Source organism: Gopherus evgoodei, chromosome 7 (genome assembly GCF_007399415.2).
Source record: "Gopherus evgoodei ecotype Sinaloan lineage chromosome 7, rGopEvg1_v1.p, whole genome shotgun sequence".
NCBI lineage: Eukaryota > Metazoa > Chordata > Testudines > Testudinidae > Gopherus > Gopherus evgoodei.
The window spans coordinates 83,945,417-83,964,016 of NC_044328.1; the positions used below are offsets into that span (position 1 = coordinate 83,945,417).

Consider the following 18,600-nt stretch of genomic DNA (forward strand, 5'->3'; position numbering starts at 1 on the left):
GAGGGTGTGCTGCAGGTCTAGACTGAGGTGCATCTGGAGGGCTGTGGGGTGGAGGGGGCAGAAGTGCTGCTGGTCAGGCAGGGGAGCTTTGGCACAGAGGTGGAGGAGCTGCAGGTGAGGCAGAGGTCATGTATGGCTCATCCTGGGATCATGACCGGCGTTGCCCAGGGACACTGGTCCTTTTTTATGAGAGAGAACATTCACCAAAATCTTGTCCCACCCCCCTGATTCCAGAACCCATAAGTACTGGCCCAGCTCCCACTGACACTATCTGGATGTGTCTTCCCTGCCGCAGTCCTGGCTCTGAAGCCAGACACGCAGAAGTGCCCTTGCCCGGCTGCCTGCACCCACTAGCACACCCCGCTCCAAACAGAGTGAGAACACACTTGTCGTTCTGGACAGTTGATTACATAAAGCTGTCGGGAGTGTTTAATTTAACCTTGGATTCATCATCTGCAGCTTGTTTCCATCCACCGGACACCCACTCCTCCCCTCAGTCTGTATAAACTCTGCCTGAAACAAGTTCCCTCCAAGAGTATACTTGGGCAGAGGTTTATAGCTTGGGGCCGTTATCCCTCGTACGGGGGAGCCCTTGCTTGGTTTCTATCCTAGGGTGGAGTGGAGGAGAACCTGCTAGGCCTGCATTGACAGGATACTGCTGGGAGAAGGATGCCTCTGCTGAAATCCTCGTTGATATGGGCAGGGCACTGCTGTGGGAGGCAGCGCCTGCTGCAGGACCCCTAGTTGACGTGTCCTGGGGAGAGGGGCGCAGAAGCACTCACTGCTGCATGCCCAGATGGCTGTGTGGAGAAGCTCAGAGTGCCTGGTTGGCATGGAGTGGACATTGCTGTGTGGGGAAGCCCACCAGGGAGGCATGTTCCAGCATAGGGACTGTGAGGGGAAGGGATTAATCAGTGAGAGTGATCTTTGACATTCTGTTTCCAGAACTGAAGGAGCCCCTAGCAAAGCAAATGCCAAGCTACGGGCAGACTGTCCCGCACAGACACCATGGAAGCTAACTTAACTGTACCCCTTAACCGCACAACCCTGAGCTGCCACAGCGCCCTGCTCATGCCCCTCAGTCCTGACCTGCTGCACTAACACAGTGCCACGGCCATAGGCACTGCTGCTCCAGAAGGAACAGTGAAGCCTGGCATCCTGCCTCTGATGCTTCTGAGCAAGGTGCACAGCCTTGGAGCCTTGGAATTTCCCCCCTAGCTAGTGTAACAATGGGTGCTCCTTTTATTCCTCTAAGTGCCTAGTCTCTCTCTGATCCTGGGTATACTGTTCACCTCAATAACATCCTGCAGCAGGGACTTCCCCAAGTTGCATTAAAAGACTGGTACAGTAGACACTAGGGGCAAAAAAGAACAAGGGCAGTAGAGAGAAAAATGGCTTTCCTAAGCCTCGTTCACTGTAAGAAGGATTTATATCCAACAATACCAAGGCAAAGAAGCATTGGCTTGGAGTTGCCTTTGAATTAAGTCCTGAGATAGTGTAGAGCAGTGGTTCTCAACCAGGGGTACATGTACCCCTGGGGGTACTCGGAGGTCTTCCAGGGGGTGCATCAACTCATCTAAATATTTGCCTGGTTTTACAACAGGCTACTTAAAAAGCACTAGCAAAATCAGTACAAACTACAATTTCATACAGACAATGGCTTGTTTATACTGCTCTATATATACACTGAAATGTAAGCACAATATTTATATTCCAATTGATTTATTTTATAATGACATGGTAAAAATGAGAAAGTCAGCCAGTTTTCAGTAGAAGTATGCTGTGACACTTTTGTATTTTTATGTCTGATTTTGTAAGCAAGCAGTTTTCAAGTGAGGTGAAACTTAGGGGTACACCAGAGAAATCAGACTCCGGAAAGGGGACCAGTAGTCTGGAAAGGGTGAGAGCCACTGTATAGAGGGAACGGGGATCCATTTTTGTAACTGTGCTTCCTTTGCCCTGTCTCTTTTAGCAACAACTGCCCACCTGCTTTGAGTTAAATATCACTGGCTGCATCCTTTGCATTTTTGCAGACATTGGGCCACGTTCAAGGCTAGCACAAGTAGGTGAAAGTCTCCTGGACTCGTATCCCTTATACCAATAGTGAACTGTCCCTGTTGCAGGGGAGGGCAATTATCCTCTATTATTCAGATTTCATTTTGAAGCCTGATCCTGATCCCAGCGGGAGTTTCCCCTTGACTTCGGGAGACACAGGATTGAACCTTGGCACAGGGTATCCACCAGCCCCTTTATTTCATCCCCTGGAGGTGGCATGCAAAACACACCAGTTCTCACTCAGCCACAGGACTGTGGTTCAGGCTCAGTCCTAGGCTGTGGAGGGTCAGGGCTCTGCTCCACCTGCCCCTCACACAATCCTGCAGCCACCAAGGACTATCTTGGGGCATCAGGTCATGCAGGGCTCCCTCTCACTGCTCAGCGCTGTCCCCAGACAGGCACATTCCATTTATAGCAGCCTGCAATTACCAGCTAGTGTTTTCCCAAGGCTTCCAGCAACCAGTGAACACTGGCAGGAGTCTCAGGCCAGCCCCAGCCCTGGCCTTGTGATGAGCACAGGGTTTGCTCTGCCCAAACCCCTGCAGGGGTGGGGAGCATGCAGGCAGAGCTCGGCTTTCTCAGTTTCCTGGCCAGGATGCTGGAACACATACAGATTTTAGTCCATCAGGAAAGGGCAGGGTGCACACACACACCCAGCTCACAGGCGAGGCAGCTCCAGCCCCAGGAGGGGGAATGCAAGCATCGCTCTATGTAGAGGTGGATATAATATATGCACATGAGAGAAGATCAGTACAATTTACTGTGGGGGGCAGGGGAACCCATCAGAACAGAATGCAGTGTGTGCCTCTAGCTGCCACCCTCTATGCTGTTACCCAGGGCAGCCTCCCTGCCTAGCTGTGCTCCAGGCATTGTCCTGGCCCAGAAGGGCCGCTATGGTAGGGATACACCTGTTGCTGCTCCTGCATGGTGCTGGAACAGCACCCATCCCCCACACACTCCCTCTCTTCACTACTGTTGCCCATTTTATTTGTTGCCCCTGAGCCTCTCCTCTTCCCCCTTGCAGAGGGGACAGGTGGCCCAAGCAGCAGCCGCTCTGGGGGGATGGCAGGAAGGAATGTGGTCATAAGGGTGGAAAATGGCTCTTTGATGCCAGCCTCTCAAAGCCCCGGCACTGAAGTGGCAAATCAAAGGAGAGAGAACAGTAAGAGTCTGGCCACACTGCAATTAAAACCCCACAGCTGGTGCAGGCCAGCTGACACAGACTCCAAGGGCTCCGGCTAAGGGGCTGTTTAACTACGGTGTGGTCCTAGAGCCTGAACGTCTACATCATCCACTGAGGAATTGTGGGAGAAGTCCTCTGGCCTTTTGGGTGTGGGGGGAGGAGGGGGACATTGGGGGAAGGGATTGGAGGACTAGTGGCACTCACTCAAGCAGCATTAATTAGCCTGCGTCCACATGACACTGTGGGCGTGTTAGCAGCTGGGGGGAGGGGGTGTTCTCTCAGGCTGTGCCAATCTGCCCCCACCCCAGGGCAGCCAAAGTGAAAAGCACTATGCACTGGAGTTACGGGTTTGTGTGTGATGGGCCCATCTGCACCAATGAGAGGGGATTCTCCCACTGGCACAGGAAACCCACCTCCCCCAAGAGGTGGTAGCTAGGGCGGGGGAAGCGTGGTCTACACCAGGGGTTAGGTCAGCATAGATCAGTCTCTCAAGGGTGTGGATTTTTCACCCTCCTGTGAGACGTAGCTATACCGAGGTAAAATCCTAGTGTAGACCAGGCCCCAGTAGTGCAAACATTGTCACATTGCTTGCACACATGCCAGTGCTGCTGCAATACAAGCCTATCTTTGCAAGGCACTCCTATGCACAGGGTCTGGCTGCCTTGCCATCTAGGCAAGATGCACCTCTTTGAGCAGGCTGTTCAACAACTGCAGTCTGCAGGCATTAGATTCTCTGGCTAGTGCACTCTGATCTTGGGATTCCTCAAGGAAGCAGAGGTGACTATGCTGAGGGAAGGGGAACACCTGCTCCACATCCCTTGGAAGCTGTTTGGCTCTGCTGTAAAATGACCAAAATCCTACAGGGATGGGAACCTAAACATACGGGCCATCATAAAAACATCATTTAACGATGCCACAGTGCAGCACTCCTTGCACTTGGGTCTACTTTGCCAGCGGGAGCTCTACAGAACAAGGATTGTCTGTGCACAGTGCATAGCACAACAGGGCCCTGAGCTTGGCTGGGGCCCTCAAGGTGCTATTTTAATAGCAAAGGAATAATGATTAGTAAGCAATGGTTCTGCCACTGACTTGCAGTGTGGCCTTGGGATTCTTTGTACTTTTCCATACTGATTGTATCCCCATCAGTCCAATGACCCTGACGCTGAGGCTTAAAGCCCTCTGAGCTCTGCAATTGACAAGGAGTTCCGTAGTTCAGAATGCTCCTGGCTGATTGAGTGGGGCTGTGAATAGGAAGGGGACGGTGGAATTTCAGCCCCACTGCTACAGGGATCAGCTGTTGGAGAATTGATGGATCTGGAGAATTGATTCCCCTTAGATATCACATAACAGCTTGCCCGGGGATGGGGGGGGGGGGTTGGGCTGCTCTTCCGACACCAATGCAACATCACACGTGCAAGTGGTTTTTACAGAGGTGCAGCATGCGTGCGCTAGGGTTTGTCCCAGGACTTCTCTACTGGTGCCAGAACCCTAACAGAGCCCAGGCCTGAGTTTGTATTGCCACTGATGCAATTAATTCTCAGATAGAGCCCAAGCCAGCAAAGCAGAGTAGATTTTAAATATATATATTTTTTTTTGAAAAAAAAATTACATTGGATTTTTTAATTTAAAATCAGATGTTTGACTTTGTTGCTTATATTATAACGCTTTTCTTTTTAAAAATAAACCCGTTTAAAAGGAAATCTGATTTTAACCCAAAATACGTGAAGGCAAAAACCTATTGGAGTTTAGTTGTAAATGAGAAACATGCTTTGATAAGAGATGTTTATTTGGCCAAAATGTTTTAAGTTGTTTTGTTTAATAAAAATAAATTGTATTTGCTGTTGTGTGTTTAATTCAATTCCAGTTACCATCCTAATGCAGCTCAGCCCAAATCATGACCCAAAAGCTAATTATGTTGTAAATAAGCAATATATCATTCACCATTTCCTAACATACTAAAAGTGTACAAGTAACAAGAATTTGAAAATAGCAAGCTATAGAATTGCTTAAATAAATGTTTAGCGTTATTGTGTACTCTCCTATGTAGCAAGAAGTTGTACCATATTTAGTGCAAAGACTCTATTTAGTTGTAAATCAACATGTTTTAAATGATTACATCAACCAATGAGAATTCATGTTTCTTTAGGAAGTAACTGAAGTGCAAATGGAAAAGTTGATTATAACCAATGAGTTAAATCAAGGCTTTCCACCTGATGATTGAAATCATGATTTAATAGGGTGACCAGACAGCAAATGTGAAAAATTGGGACAGGGGTTGGGGGTAATAGTAAAAGAAAAAGACTGAAGATCGGGACTGTCCCTAGAAAATCGGGACATCTGGTCACGCTAGATTTAAATCAATGACTTCAATCACTTTGATTTAAATCAGTCTCCCAGGCAGCAGTGAGAACTGCAGGGGCTCAGCACATGCAGGCCAAGAGCCCAAGTATTCAGCCCTGCTAAATGCATGGTAGAGAGAGATGCAGAATTCCTCCCTTTCTGTTTTCAGCTGGAAGCGGCATCAGAATCTCCCCCAGCAGAACATGCTCCCAGGAGGGAGGAGCAACTTTCCCTGCTGAGAGAGGAGACCCCGGCCAGAGAATCCATCAACATGCCAGCCCTGGTCTTTAGCAGACAGCACCTCTCCACTGCCCCTGCCCTGCTGACTTGGATTCTCCTGCTGAGCATTGGGAATGGCAGTGCCTGGAAGCGAGGTATCCCTCGCCTTCGCCTCTCATACAAAGGTAAGGGAGCCTGAGGCTGATCAGCCCTGCAATCAGAGCCAGGATTTTCTTGGGGTTCATGCCCTGTTCAGAATGATCTAGAAACAGCATCAGTTAGCCAAGCTGACTGGCTGCTAGCGAAGCCAGGGATGCAGAGGGGTGGTGGGGGTGAGATCTGGACTACTGAGTTTGGGTGATGCCAATATCAGCCCTACAATGGAGCTTCTTGCCCTGCAGTAGTTGTGGTCAGTGAGGCACCAGAACCTGAGAGAGGCTGAGCTCAGCTGACTGCAGCACTAGGGTGACCAGACAGCAAGTGTGAAAAATCGGGACGGGGTGGGGAGTAATAGGAGCCTATATAAGAAAAAGACACAAAAATCAGGACTGTCCCCATAAAATCAGGACATCTGGTCACCCTATGCAGCATAGCCAGAGAGCTCATAGAATGCCACCACCCCAGGGGGCTCAGGCAATGATCATCTACCTGTTGCTGTCAGGAATGGGGGTTGGAAAGGGAGTGGCTCAGAGGGGAAGTCTCAGGCTGCCCCTGGGGGAGAGGAGGGTGTCTAAAAATGCCCCATTTCACCCTGAGATTCAGCATACAGTGCTTTATAATGTTCCACGTACTATGTAATGCACAGGTTCAGGGCCAGCCCTCACCATGGGGAAACATCACACACTACAGGAGGCCTTGGGCAGCCTCTAGCTACACAGGCCACACAACAAAACATATTGTTCAGTTGCATGGGGGAAGTGTACGGACTTCAGTGTGACGGCGGGAACAGAGTCAGCCTGTGGTCACCTGGGAGGAAGCATGTCTAGTGGTCAGAGCAGGGCATTGGAAATCTGGAGCACCAGCTTCTGCCACTGACTCAGTGCGTGGCCTCAGGCGAGTCACATACTTCAGCTTTGTGAGGCTCAGTCAACCAAGACCCAATACGTGGATGCAGGGAGGCTGTATTCCCTGCCCTCTGTGGTACAGAGTTCTGTGAGGGCTCCCTGCACCCCCGGCCGCAGGACTCTTATAGTGGGCCAGGGAGGAACAGGGGGATCTGCTGGCTACACAGATCCACTGCCCAGCACCCTGCAAGGAGGGAGCAATGGCAGCCCAGAGAGGTGGCAGCAGCAGCAGCAGCAGCCATGGAGCGGAGCCGTTGCTACACTACCCCCGGGGCAAGGATTCCTACTCAGTGCCCAGCCCGTTTACTCCAGCCATGTAGGGGCGAGCGAGGATTCACCCTTTGTCGTGCCGGAGTTTTAGCTCTCGTCACCTCCCCCAAATCTTTTCTGTAGGGGTGAGAGAGGAGTTCACACCACAGCAACCCTTGGCCTCTCTGCTGAGGCTGCCAGCGCGGGGACCAGCTAGCAGCGGGTTTGTGAAACGGGCACACATCCACAAGGAACTGGACTGAGACCCTCAGCTTGTCTCACAAAGGGGCACCAGACAGGCATCACGCTGAGTTCCTTTTAGGGACACAGGGATTGCCAGACTGGCTCACACCCGAGGTCCATCTAGCCCAGTGAACCGGAGGCCAGCACCAGATAGATGCTTCAGAGAAAGGTGCAAGAAACCACCTTGTCCCTGGTAGTGAGAGCTTGGCTCAAACCATGGGGGTTAATATCACTTCCAGAAGTTTTGCTGTTGTCAGTTATGTTAACTGGCTAGCCTGGTTATCCATATAGACAGTTCTTAACTGCCTGGGGCAAGACAAACTGATTGCACATTGGGGGAAAGCTTGGGTCAGTTTTGGATTTCCCACCTTTCCGTTTAATTGACTGTCCCCTTGTTCATGTGTCAGGAGGCAGAATAGAAGTTCCCAGTCTCCCTTCTCTATCCCATTCATGGTTTTATAGCCTTTCATAGACACGTAGGGCTGGAAGGGACCTTGAGAAGTCCTGTGCCGTGGAAGTACCAAGCAAACCTTTATCACATCCCCTCTTATTCATTCTTTCTAAGGGAACAATCCCAATCTTTGCCCTACTCTGAGCCTCCACAAAATCTGCAATTGGGCCACATCTGCCCTGGATCTTATTTCAGCTAGTGACATAAAGATGATGATTTGTCTGTCATTTATACTGCACTCATCACCGGGGTATGTAAGCACCCATCCTAATGGCACAATATTTCAATGCCACAGCTACTGACAATGATCTTACGTTCACGTACCACACAGCCTCTTTCAACAAAAGGATCCTGAAGCATTTTACAGGCTATGTGGAGGGCTCGAAGGCCCAACAATGAAATGCAGCCACCTCTGGTACAGAATGCACTAGCTCATTAACAGCACCCAGCAAAACTATACAATAGCTTATAGGAAAGGGGAAGTGAAGACTAATCTGCATAGCTTACTCAGGAGTTGGGATCCAGCCAGGCTGCTGGAATTCAGCATTCCTGCTCTCCAGAAAACCAGCATGGGCTTGTAAGGCAGAGGCCCAACTCACCAGCCAATGCCTGCGAAACCTCGCAGCCAACACAGTCTTTCAGTCCCTTTTCTTCAGGACTTGGCTTCTGCTTCTTCCAAGTAAAACAGTTTAACCTTCGCTCCACATGTAAATCAGGCCCCTTCCCCCAACCCAGGGTCTCCTGCTGGTGGCTCTGCCAGAGATCCCACACCCTAGGCCTTTTGCCTGGGAATTAAGGCAAGCTGCTCTACTCCCTTCTGCTGGAGATAGCTTTCGAGCTCAGGCCATCTTTTATACTCCCACAAACCTCACTCTTGAGTCACAATCTTCTCCCATGTGACCCCTTTCAGCAGGGAAGGTAGGCTGAGCCCCCACCCCCTTAAAGGGCCAGCTCAGCCTGAGACAGGGCTCTTTAATGACAAAGTGGTCGGGACTCTCTCTGATTTCAGCCAGCAGCAGCATAGCACATCCTAGCTATGTGCTGGGCCATTGGATCAGCACGGACACAGATGAGCACCACTTACCGAACTGTCCCATCAGCAATGCCTACCCTAGCTGGGCTTTCTTGGAGGCCTCCCATCCAAACTCCAGCCAGACACAAGCCTGCTTAGTTTACACTAGCTGAGGACAGTGGTTCTGCTGCAGGAAGAACTTGGATGATGGTGGTGGCATCAGGGTGGATGTCAGGACCATGGGTGGCACAACAAGGCAGGGCAGGGATGACACCTGTGACCATATGTCTCCTCTCACTCCCGGAGAAGAAAGCCAGTTGCTTGGCTGTCTAACTGAGGTGCAAGGGGGACTGAGACTGAATGCTCTTCGAACACAGAGCTCTGCAAAACTGTCTTCTGGATGCCAAGCCTGAGGTTATGGCCCATTGGCTGTGGTCTAGGGGTGATGCGCTCTCAGTACAGAAATGAGTTCTGGGCAAAGACTGGCACGCAGGCCGGGAGATGCCCTGGTGTGGGGAGCCATCAGAACTCAGGCTTGAAACCAAGGACCACAAGGGAGTGGGGGGAGAAATCGGCCCTGGTCAGGGCTGCCTGCACACACTGTCTTCCACGCAGCATCCGGTGAGGAAGCACAGTGATCCAGAGCAGGTCACTGCTGGGCGATTGCCAGCGTCGATAACACGTCTCAGAAACACAATGGCTGGATCTTCCTTTCCTTGGCCATGCGGGAGCAGAGATTGTTTGGAGGAGAGGACTGAGGAGGGCTTCCTTCTTCAAAGCCAGAGCAGCCCTCGTGCTGTGGGCAGAGCTGGGAGAGGAAGCTCCCAGCCTCAGGCTGGCTTGGGGACAATGCAGACAATGGCAGGAGGTGTGACTCACAGACCACACGTAGTAGGGTCAAGGCCACAACGGCCTGACAAGTTTAGGTTTCAAAAACCCCAGAGGAAAGAAACCTCCCAGACTCCCCTCATCCCAGAGCCCCTTGGGAGCCGAGCTATCGTCAGAACCCTGCATGGGGGAGGGGCGTGGGCTCAGTGGGGGTGGGGAAAAACACAGACAGGCTTTCGGAAAGGAAATGACAGACCTAAGGCAGGGAGAGCAAAGGAAGGATAGTGCACAGGGGAACATGGCCCAGAACAATACGACTAAGCAGCAATATGACCCCTTACACCATAATAACACAATTGGATGGCTTATAATAGAACGCCGGCCTCTCTGAGACAATCCACGCAGCTCCTCCTGTGACTGACGTGGGAGGGCCTGAACTAGGGACCTCCAGAGCTGAAAGCATGAGCTGCCTGATCTCTGTGGCTGCATGTAACACCTCGATTCCCACTGATAGTCACAGAGTGGGACCTGTAACACATCACACATGCACATCAATAAGTTACATTACTGGACAGAAAGCACTGCCAGCCTCTTGGTGTTTGGCCTGCGCTGATCGGCATTCACAATGTGAATGCTACTTCAAATCTGTTTCAGACAGGCCAGCGTTGAAGCTAGCTGAAATCCTGGACTGGGCTGTGTCTTTCTATCGTTACTCCGGGCTTACATTTCAGTGATTACACCCTAACACTGTGTGATCTGCTGTTAACTTAGAGGGCTGAACATTCCAGGTGACTGGATGCTGGCTACAGAGCCTTTGCCTGCGGATCACTGGTTCACAGATTGTTAGGGGCCGGATGTTGTTACCATTGGATGGTTGATTGGTAGTGTAGGTGCACAGTGTGTTCATGTGCCTTATTCCTGTTCCCAGCAGGTCGTTATTGTATCACACACCACTAAGTGGCCCCAATGCACTCCTTTCACGCTGGCCATCGCAGCAAAAAGCTTGATTCAAATCCAGATTTTCCCCAGGCTTATGGGGTGTTCAGCTCAGGGTTTCAGTGCTGGCCCGTCTGTGATGGGGAGGAGAGAGAATGCTCTCCAAGAAGAGCAACACTTCAGGCCTGGGAGGCACTCGAATGCCCTCGTGGTGAGCACAGTTCATAGAATCATAGAATATCAGGGTTGGAGGGAATCTCAGGAGGTCATTCTAGTCCAACCCCCTGCTCAAAGCAGGACCAATCCCCAACTAAATCATCCCAGCCAGGGCTTTGTCAAGCCTGACCTTAAAAACCTCTAAGGATGGAGATTCCACCACCTCCCTAGGTAACCCATTCCAGTGCTTCACCACCCTCCTAGTGAAACAGTGTTTCCTAATATCCAACCTAAACCTCTCCCACTGCAACTTGAGACCATTACTCCTTGTTCTGTCATCTGCTACCACTGAGAAGAGTCTAGATCCATCTTCTTTGGAACCCCCTTTCAGGTAGTTGAAAGCAGCTATCAAATCCCCCTCATTCTTCTCTTTTGTAGACTAAACAATCCCAGTTCCCTCAGCCTCTCCTCATAAGTCATGTGCTCCAGCCCCCTAATTAGGTTAGTCAGTTCAGGGGAAGGTTGAGCAGAGATGGTCAGCAGGATGCAATGGCTATGGGGGACCTGGCCAGGAATGTAAATATGCTTGGGAGGGATAATGATGCTTCATCTGCAAATAAGGAGCAGGTACCTGCGCTCTCCCAGCCACCACACAGTGGGGATCTCCATGCTCCACCCCTTTCCCAGCCCCCTCAGACTTCCTGTTTAACTGATCAGTTCCTTGTCCAGGTTTGTTTCATGAGTGGGACGAACTGGGTCAGATTACCACCTACTTCTTCATGAAGGAAATAGGACAAGCCAAGCCACAGGGTGGAGAATCTGAAACTGGGGATGATAGCGATGGACTTAATGCTGCAAGTGTGAAATAATTCATCCTGCCTTGGAGCCAGATTGAATCTTAGCCCCAAAGAACACAGCGGGCCTGAGCAAACCCCACCATCAACCCTGGCTGACCTCTCCCCTGCCTACGGCCTGAGGGAGGTCAGAAGGTGAAGCAGTGCTAATGGGAGGTCCTGGGCTCTATCGCCCTAAGGACCTCACTGCATTACTCTGGTTAATTAAGCAGGGTGGGGGTGTGTATTGGATAAACCTTTGACCTGCCCCCACCCCTCATTCTGATCTGTATCCTCAATGGGCCTGGCCTACATTTTACTCTGCATGAGCAGGGTCAGAGGAGCAGCCCTGCCTCCAGGGAGACACCCAGTCTTTTCAGAGGCGGTGAATGCACTGTAGATCAGGGTCCTGCCCAGCTCCCGCCTGGGGTCACGCACAGGGCAGTGATCATCAGCTTGGGGGAGGGCAAGTCCCCCTCTGGCTCATTCGGACTGTACTCACCTGCCCCGTTCCAACGAACATGAGTCCAGATTCCCTACTCAGATTTTAAAAACTTTGTCCTTGGCCAGGGGGAAAGCACCCAGAGGTCGCCAGGCTGCAGCCGGGTAAACAGCACTGGAGATACAGCTAGCAAGCGATGATGCCAGCCATAAGAACGCCTCCCCCGGCTAGTTATAGGACACTCACAGCAGGAATGCTTAGTGGCAAGGAACTTCTCTGGCTCGCTGGATATGAAATGACAGGCCCGGTCATTAGCCAGGCTGGACTGGGCTGAGCCAGGGAACTGATTTGCCATTGAGCTGCTGCCTTGACTGACGCGTTCTCTTCGTACAGAGACCGAGAACCAGCACCTGCCTGCTGCAAATGCAGCAGCTGCTCCTGGCCCTGCTGAGCTGAGCAGATGCCAGTGGAATTTCCAGTTGGCTGCAGCTGCCCCGAAGAAAAAGAGGTCCTGGCTTCCTCTGTCCCCTGGAAATGGGGTGACAGGGAAAGAGAAACAGTCTGCAATCCGATGGCCTGTTTTAGCATAGGTCTCCATGCATCCCATCTCAGACACCCGTGCCCCCACATACACGGGCCCACACCTGCACAGACACATGCTGGCTTGCTTGCTCCCCAGCTGCATTTCTGGTGCAGTCTGCTCAGCCACAGAGAGGCAAGTTCATCCCATCTTCATGGATTTCAAGGTCCTGCACAGATTCTCCCAGACCTAGGACTCACATCTCACCTCCTACGCATCCCCAGCCCTGTCACTTAGCCAATAACACCTGCCTGATCTCCTCTCTTCTTTCCTGCTTCCACTCCTGTTTTACGACCAGGGCCGGCTCTAGGCACCAGCAAACCAAGCACCTGCTTGGGGCGGCACATTTTCAGGGGCGACATTCTAGCCTTTTTTTTTTGCTTATGGCAGCAAAAGCCTAGAGCTGGCCCTGGCAGCAGCAGTGTGTTGTGTGCAGGGGGTGCCCTGGGGCCACTGTGAGGGAGCAGCACCCACACCTTGTGGCTGGGCCAGGCAGGCTCCGAACAGGGGATGCTTGGGCTGGGGGCTGCCCTGTGGGGCATAAGGAGCCACCTGCAAATGCCGCAGGGCAGCCGCCCCCCCCCCACAGCGCCACAGCCAGGACTGGGCAAAGCGGCCTGAGCCACCCAGGACTGTGGCAGGGCAACCAGAAGCAGCAGCAGCAGCGAGGCATTGGAGGGGGAGAGGGGGAGAGCCCAGGGCTGGGGTGGGGGGTAGCCAAAAATTTTTTTGCTTGGGGAGGCAAAAAAACTAGAGCCGGCCCTGTTTCCGACCTTCCTCCAAGCCCCCTCAGCATGGAATGACCTCCCAGTGCAGCTGGCCAGCACGCTCATCTCAGTCAGATCCCTCCAGGAGACACAGGCCTGGTCTACACTACGCGTTTAAACCGATTTTAGCAGCATTAAACCGATTTAATGCTGTACCCGTCCACACTACAAGGCCCTTTATATCGATATAAAGGGCTCTTTAAATTGGTTTCTGTACTCCTCCCCAATGAGAGGAGTAGTGCTAAAATTGGTATTACCATATTGGATTAGGGTTAGTGTGGCCACAAATAGACGGTATTGGCCTCCGGGCAGTATCCCACAGTGCACCATTGTGACTGCTCTGGACAGCAATCTGAACTCGGATGCAGTGGCCAGGTAAACAAGAAAAGTCCCACAAACTTTTGAATTTCATTTCCTGTTTGCCCAGCGTGGAGCTCTGATCAGCACGGGTGGCGATGCAGTCCCAAATCCAAAAAGAGCTCCAGCATGGACCATACAGGAGATACTGGATCTGATCGCTGTATGGGAAGACAAATCTGTTCTATCAGAGCTCCGTTCCAGAAGACGAAATGCCAAAGCGTTTGAAAAAAATCTCCAGGCTACACAGTGCTGCATGACAAGCGTAACGGAAAGCCAAAGAATCAAATGGACGCTCATAAAGGGAGGGAGGGAGGGGTACTGAGGACTCCAGCTATCCCACAGTCCACAGCAGTCTCCGAAAAATATTTACATTCTTGGCTGAGCTCCCAATGCCTGTAGGTTCAAACACATTGTCCAGCGTGGTTCAGGGTACAGCTCGACAATTTACTCCCTCCCCCTCACGTGAAAGAAAAGGGAAAGAAATTGTTTCTTGACTTCTTTCAATGTCACCCTATGTCTACTGAATGCTGCTGGTATACGCGACGCTGTGGCAGTGAAGAGCAGTATCCACTCTTCTCTACTCCCCAGTGGCAGATGGTGCAGTAGGACTGCTAGCCGTCCTTGTCATCAGCCCGTGAGTGCTCCTGGCTGGCCTCAGGTGAGGCTGGCCGGGGGCGCCTGGGTAAAAATAGGAATGATTCCCAGTAGATGGTACAGAACGGCTGGTAACTGTCCCCATCATAGCAACTGGGGGCTGAGCTCCATAAGCCCCCTTCCTTTCCTGTGTAAAGAAAAGATTCTGTACTGCCTGGACTATCATAGCAGCGGGATGCTGGGCTCCTCTCCTCCACACCGCTTAATGTCCTGCCTGGACAGTCATAGCACCGGGAGGCTGCCTCCCCCTCATTTTATCTCACTAACAAGTCACTGTTTCTTATTCCTGCATTCTTTATAACTTCATCACACAAATGGGGGGGACACTGCCATGGTAGCCCAGGAAGGTTGGGGAGGAGGGAAGCAACGGGTGGGGTTGTTGCAGAGGCAACCCCTGTGAATGGCATGTAGCTCATCATTTCTGCGGGATCTGACATGGAGCAGCTCTGCTCTCTGATACACTGGTTCTCTAGTACACTTTCCCCATATTCTAGGCAGGACTGACTCTATTTTTAGATACCATAAAGGAGGGATTGACTCAGGGAGTCATTCCCATTTTTGCCTTTGCGCCCCCGGCCGACCTCAGCCAGGGGCATCTATGATAGCATCAGACAATACAGCACAACAGATAACCATCATCTCGTTGCCAATTTACAATGGCAGCAGACAGTACAGAACAACTGATAACTGTCTCTGCTATCATGCAAAAGCAAGTGAATGCTGCTGTGTAGCACTGCAATATCGCCTCTGTCAGCGGCATCAGGTAGACATACGGTGACAGTGAAAAAAGCTGAACGGGCTCCATGGTTGCCGTGCTATGGCATCTGCTGGGCAATCCAGGGAAAAAGGGCGTGAAATGATTGTCTGCCGTTGATTTCCCAGAAAGGAATGAGTGATGACATTTACCCAGAACCACCCGCGACAATGATTTTTGCCCCATCAGACACTGGGATCTCAACCCAGAATTCCAAGGCAGGGAGGAGACTGAGGGAACTATGGGATAGCTACAGAATAGCTACCCACAGTGCAATGCTCTGGAAATCGACACTAGCCTCGAACCATGGACGCACACCATCGAATTAATGTGCTTAGTGTGGCCGCGTGCACTCGACTTTATACAATCTGTTTTACAAAACCGATTTATGTAAAATCGGAATAATCCCGTAGTGTAGACGTACCCACAGGAAAGTGATTGGTTAAGGGTTTCAAATGCTGTAAGGTGACTCTTCCCTCTGGGCCTCCCATCACTTCTTGTCCGGCTGCATCAGTCTTCTACTGAGTAAACTCTCCAGGGCAGCGGCCGCTTTGACATTTGGGTTTTGTACAGCGTGTGGTCAGCACTTAATCAGAGCAGAACTCCATGTCTGTGGAGTGACAGGGGGTGGATTTGGCTGTGTCCCAGACTGATACATGTCTCATTAATGCCCACACAGCCCCCTGTCCAGGCTCAGGCTAGTCTGGGCCATGTTTCAGGGACGATTAGCCAAGGTGGAAGATTTCCCCCCCAAGCATCCCTGGAACTCATCCAGGAAGGGGAAGCCAGACACCTGAGGCTCAGAAGTGTCCCCACAGGTGAAAGTGAGGTGGTTATAGGCAAGAGAGAGAATACAGCCAGATGGCTTCAGTTCCTGCTGTTAGCCAATGGGGCTGTTACAGCAATGGGAAAGCAAGCTGGGTTCCAGTCCAGCTCATGCCTAGGGCACTCAGTCGCTGCTGTGGTCCAGCGCCTTGGCTGTCACGTGCAGACAGAACTGGGGGAAGAGGAGGTTGTGTGGCTGCCCAGTCCTGCCCCCTCACCCGAGGGCACTCACCTTGCTGACACATTTTCCAGTGCAGTACCAAGTCCGCGCTCCGTTGTCCGCTTCCTGAGCGAGGGGTGGGGCGGCAGGAGGGGTGGGAGGTGGAGGAGTGCTCATACCAAGGGCTTTGCGCTGGCTCCTCTGCTTCGTTCAGCCAACGTTGCTCCCAGGAATCTTGCCAGGGGCTTGGTCAGCAAATGACTTCTCCAAAAACTACTTTCTGAGCTGGGCTAATCCAGGACTCAAACTCCACTACTGTTTTAAGGGGGAGGGGAAGAGCTGCCAAGATCCCCACTGGCTCAGCAGTCTGAAGGCATGTCTGCCGAGGGATGCTGAGGCTGAGGAATGGTGCAGGATGGACCAAGGAGCAGCAGGGGGAGGTTTGGACTGTAAGCTCCTTGGGGCAGGGACTGGCTGGCTCTGTCCTCTGTGCAGATCTGAGCATGTGGTCAGCACTTAGCAAAAAGGAGAAGACAGGCAGGGGCAAAATCCTGCCATTGCACAGAGAGGCTGGGGAATAGGGATACTCTCCCTAGAGAAGCGGTGACAGCCCCATCCATTGGGACGTTAGCAGTAGAGCAGAACCAACAAAGTATCAGAACATGTCCCTGCAGACGGACTCCATGGTGCAATGGCACCTGGAGATCGTGTCCTGGGGCTTGCCACCTCCAGTTTCTGTGCTGCTCTCACCCGCCTGTGCCAAGGGCCCTCTGGCATCTCCCACCAGCTGACCTGGGCCAGGGTTGAGGAATACTGTGGTTCCCCAGGAGAGAGAGGGAGATGGATTTAGAAGCTGTCGAGATTCTGCTCGACCCAGGAGGTGGGGCCCAGCTCAGCAAGGGAAACAAGTCCTGCAACACCACTAACGATCGCCCCATAAATCAAGCAGCAGCCACCAGTTTAACACAGCCTTTAATTTCAAGGCTACGTTCACCAGGGGAATGACTGAGAGCCTTTATATAGAAACTCCACTGAGCCTGTGCTCAGGGATCCCTCCACTAGAAATACAAGCTGGAACCGTCCTGCATTCTCAGCCTGCACTGCCTGGGCAACGGGACTGCAGAGAATCGGGGATTTGCTGCAGTGGTTAAAATTCTTCCAGGCTCTATGGTGCCATTGAACTGCAAGGTCAGTGACACTCGAAGCTGAGCTGCCATGACCCTGGGTGGACCCAACTATAGCAGCTGCTTGTCTCCTGTGGGCCAGCCGGCTGTTCTGACTTGTGGGACACTCTGCTCTCTGGGAGGGAACACCAGGGCAGGACTGCCAGAGGCCACGCCAGTTACTGGCCAGAGATGGGCTGGGCCATCTTGCCCAGTGTCGGGGAAAGGGCAGCTATGTCCTGTGGGCTAGGGTAATGCTCGCTATCCCCTGGGGAAGTGCAGTCCTTCCCCAGGGCACACGGGGATAGTGTTCACAGTAGCAAGGACTCTTCTGGGGTCAAGGTAAAGAGGACTTTCCCGAGGAGCGTGAGGGACCAGGTGGGATAGTGCTCGCTATCTCTGGGGTTGGGGGATGTGGTCAGGGCTCCCTCCTGTGTATGGGGGTGACAGATCCCTCCCCCTCCTCTGCTCTGCAGACCTGCTGACATCCAACAGCTCCCACCTGTTGCTGGGTTCAGGGGACGGGCTGGCCTTCCAGTCCTTCCTGGTGGATGAGACTGGGGCATGGCTGATGGTGGGAGCCAAAAACCACATCTTCCTGCTGCACATGGACAGGCCAAATGAGGAGCCTCAGAAGGTCAGTGCCGCGGTGGGCATGGAAACGCAGTCCCTAGGCAGCTCGGCTTTCCCCTGTCCAGCAGCCTGAGGAGCCAGGAGCACAGCTCTATGTGCCAGAAGGGGCACTGGTACTGCAAAGACAGCGACCAAAGGCTTGTTATACACTGCCATTGGGGTGAGGGGGGCATTGCACCCCAGAGCAAGCAAGCCCTGGCACACACTGCAGCCCTCGGGGTGGCATTCGCTCACTCGCATTGCCTCATGGAGCGGCACCACTGACTGGTTGGGCTGTGATTGAATGTACTGACACACACCTGCCCATGCTTCGTACCCCTGTCAGGGAAGCAGGATGGAGCATGGAGCGCTCTTGGGGAGCAGCTCCCGCACCCTTTGTGCTGCCCAACTGATGCAGGACCACAAAGGAGGAGAGAGGAGGCTGGAGTAACAGGCCCAGGCCGGTGCTTTCTCTTGCAGGTTTTCTGGCCAGCCCGCAAGGAGCAAGTGGAGTGCTGCCGGCTCGCTGGGAAGAACGCAGAGGTAAAGCAGGATCCCAACATCCTTGTTAAAAGCTCAGTGAGCCATGCCCCAGGCAGGAATCTGCCTGACCCACGTGAGTCCAGCCTGCCGAGAGCAGTAGCCTCATTGAGCTGTAGCCAGTGGGAGCTCAGGCTGCCGGCATGGCTCCCTTTGACCCCATGTATCCTTTAA

At 52.3% G+C, this 18,600-nt stretch overlaps 1 protein-coding gene across 1 annotated transcript in view; it reads left to right on the forward strand.

The window, feature by feature from the left end:
• The window catches only part of LOC115654289 (semaphorin-3D-like), a 46,019-nt gene that overhangs the window by 12,380 nt on the left and 15,039 nt on the right, over positions 1 to 18,600 (forward strand). Inside the window, 3 exon segments of the mRNA XM_030568320.1 lie at positions 5,748 to 5,982; positions 17,751 to 17,911; positions 18,367 to 18,429. Of these exon segments, the coding sequence (XP_030424180.1) occupies positions 5,850 to 5,982; positions 17,751 to 17,911; positions 18,367 to 18,429 (357 nt within the window). The 5' untranslated portion in view covers positions 5,748 to 5,849.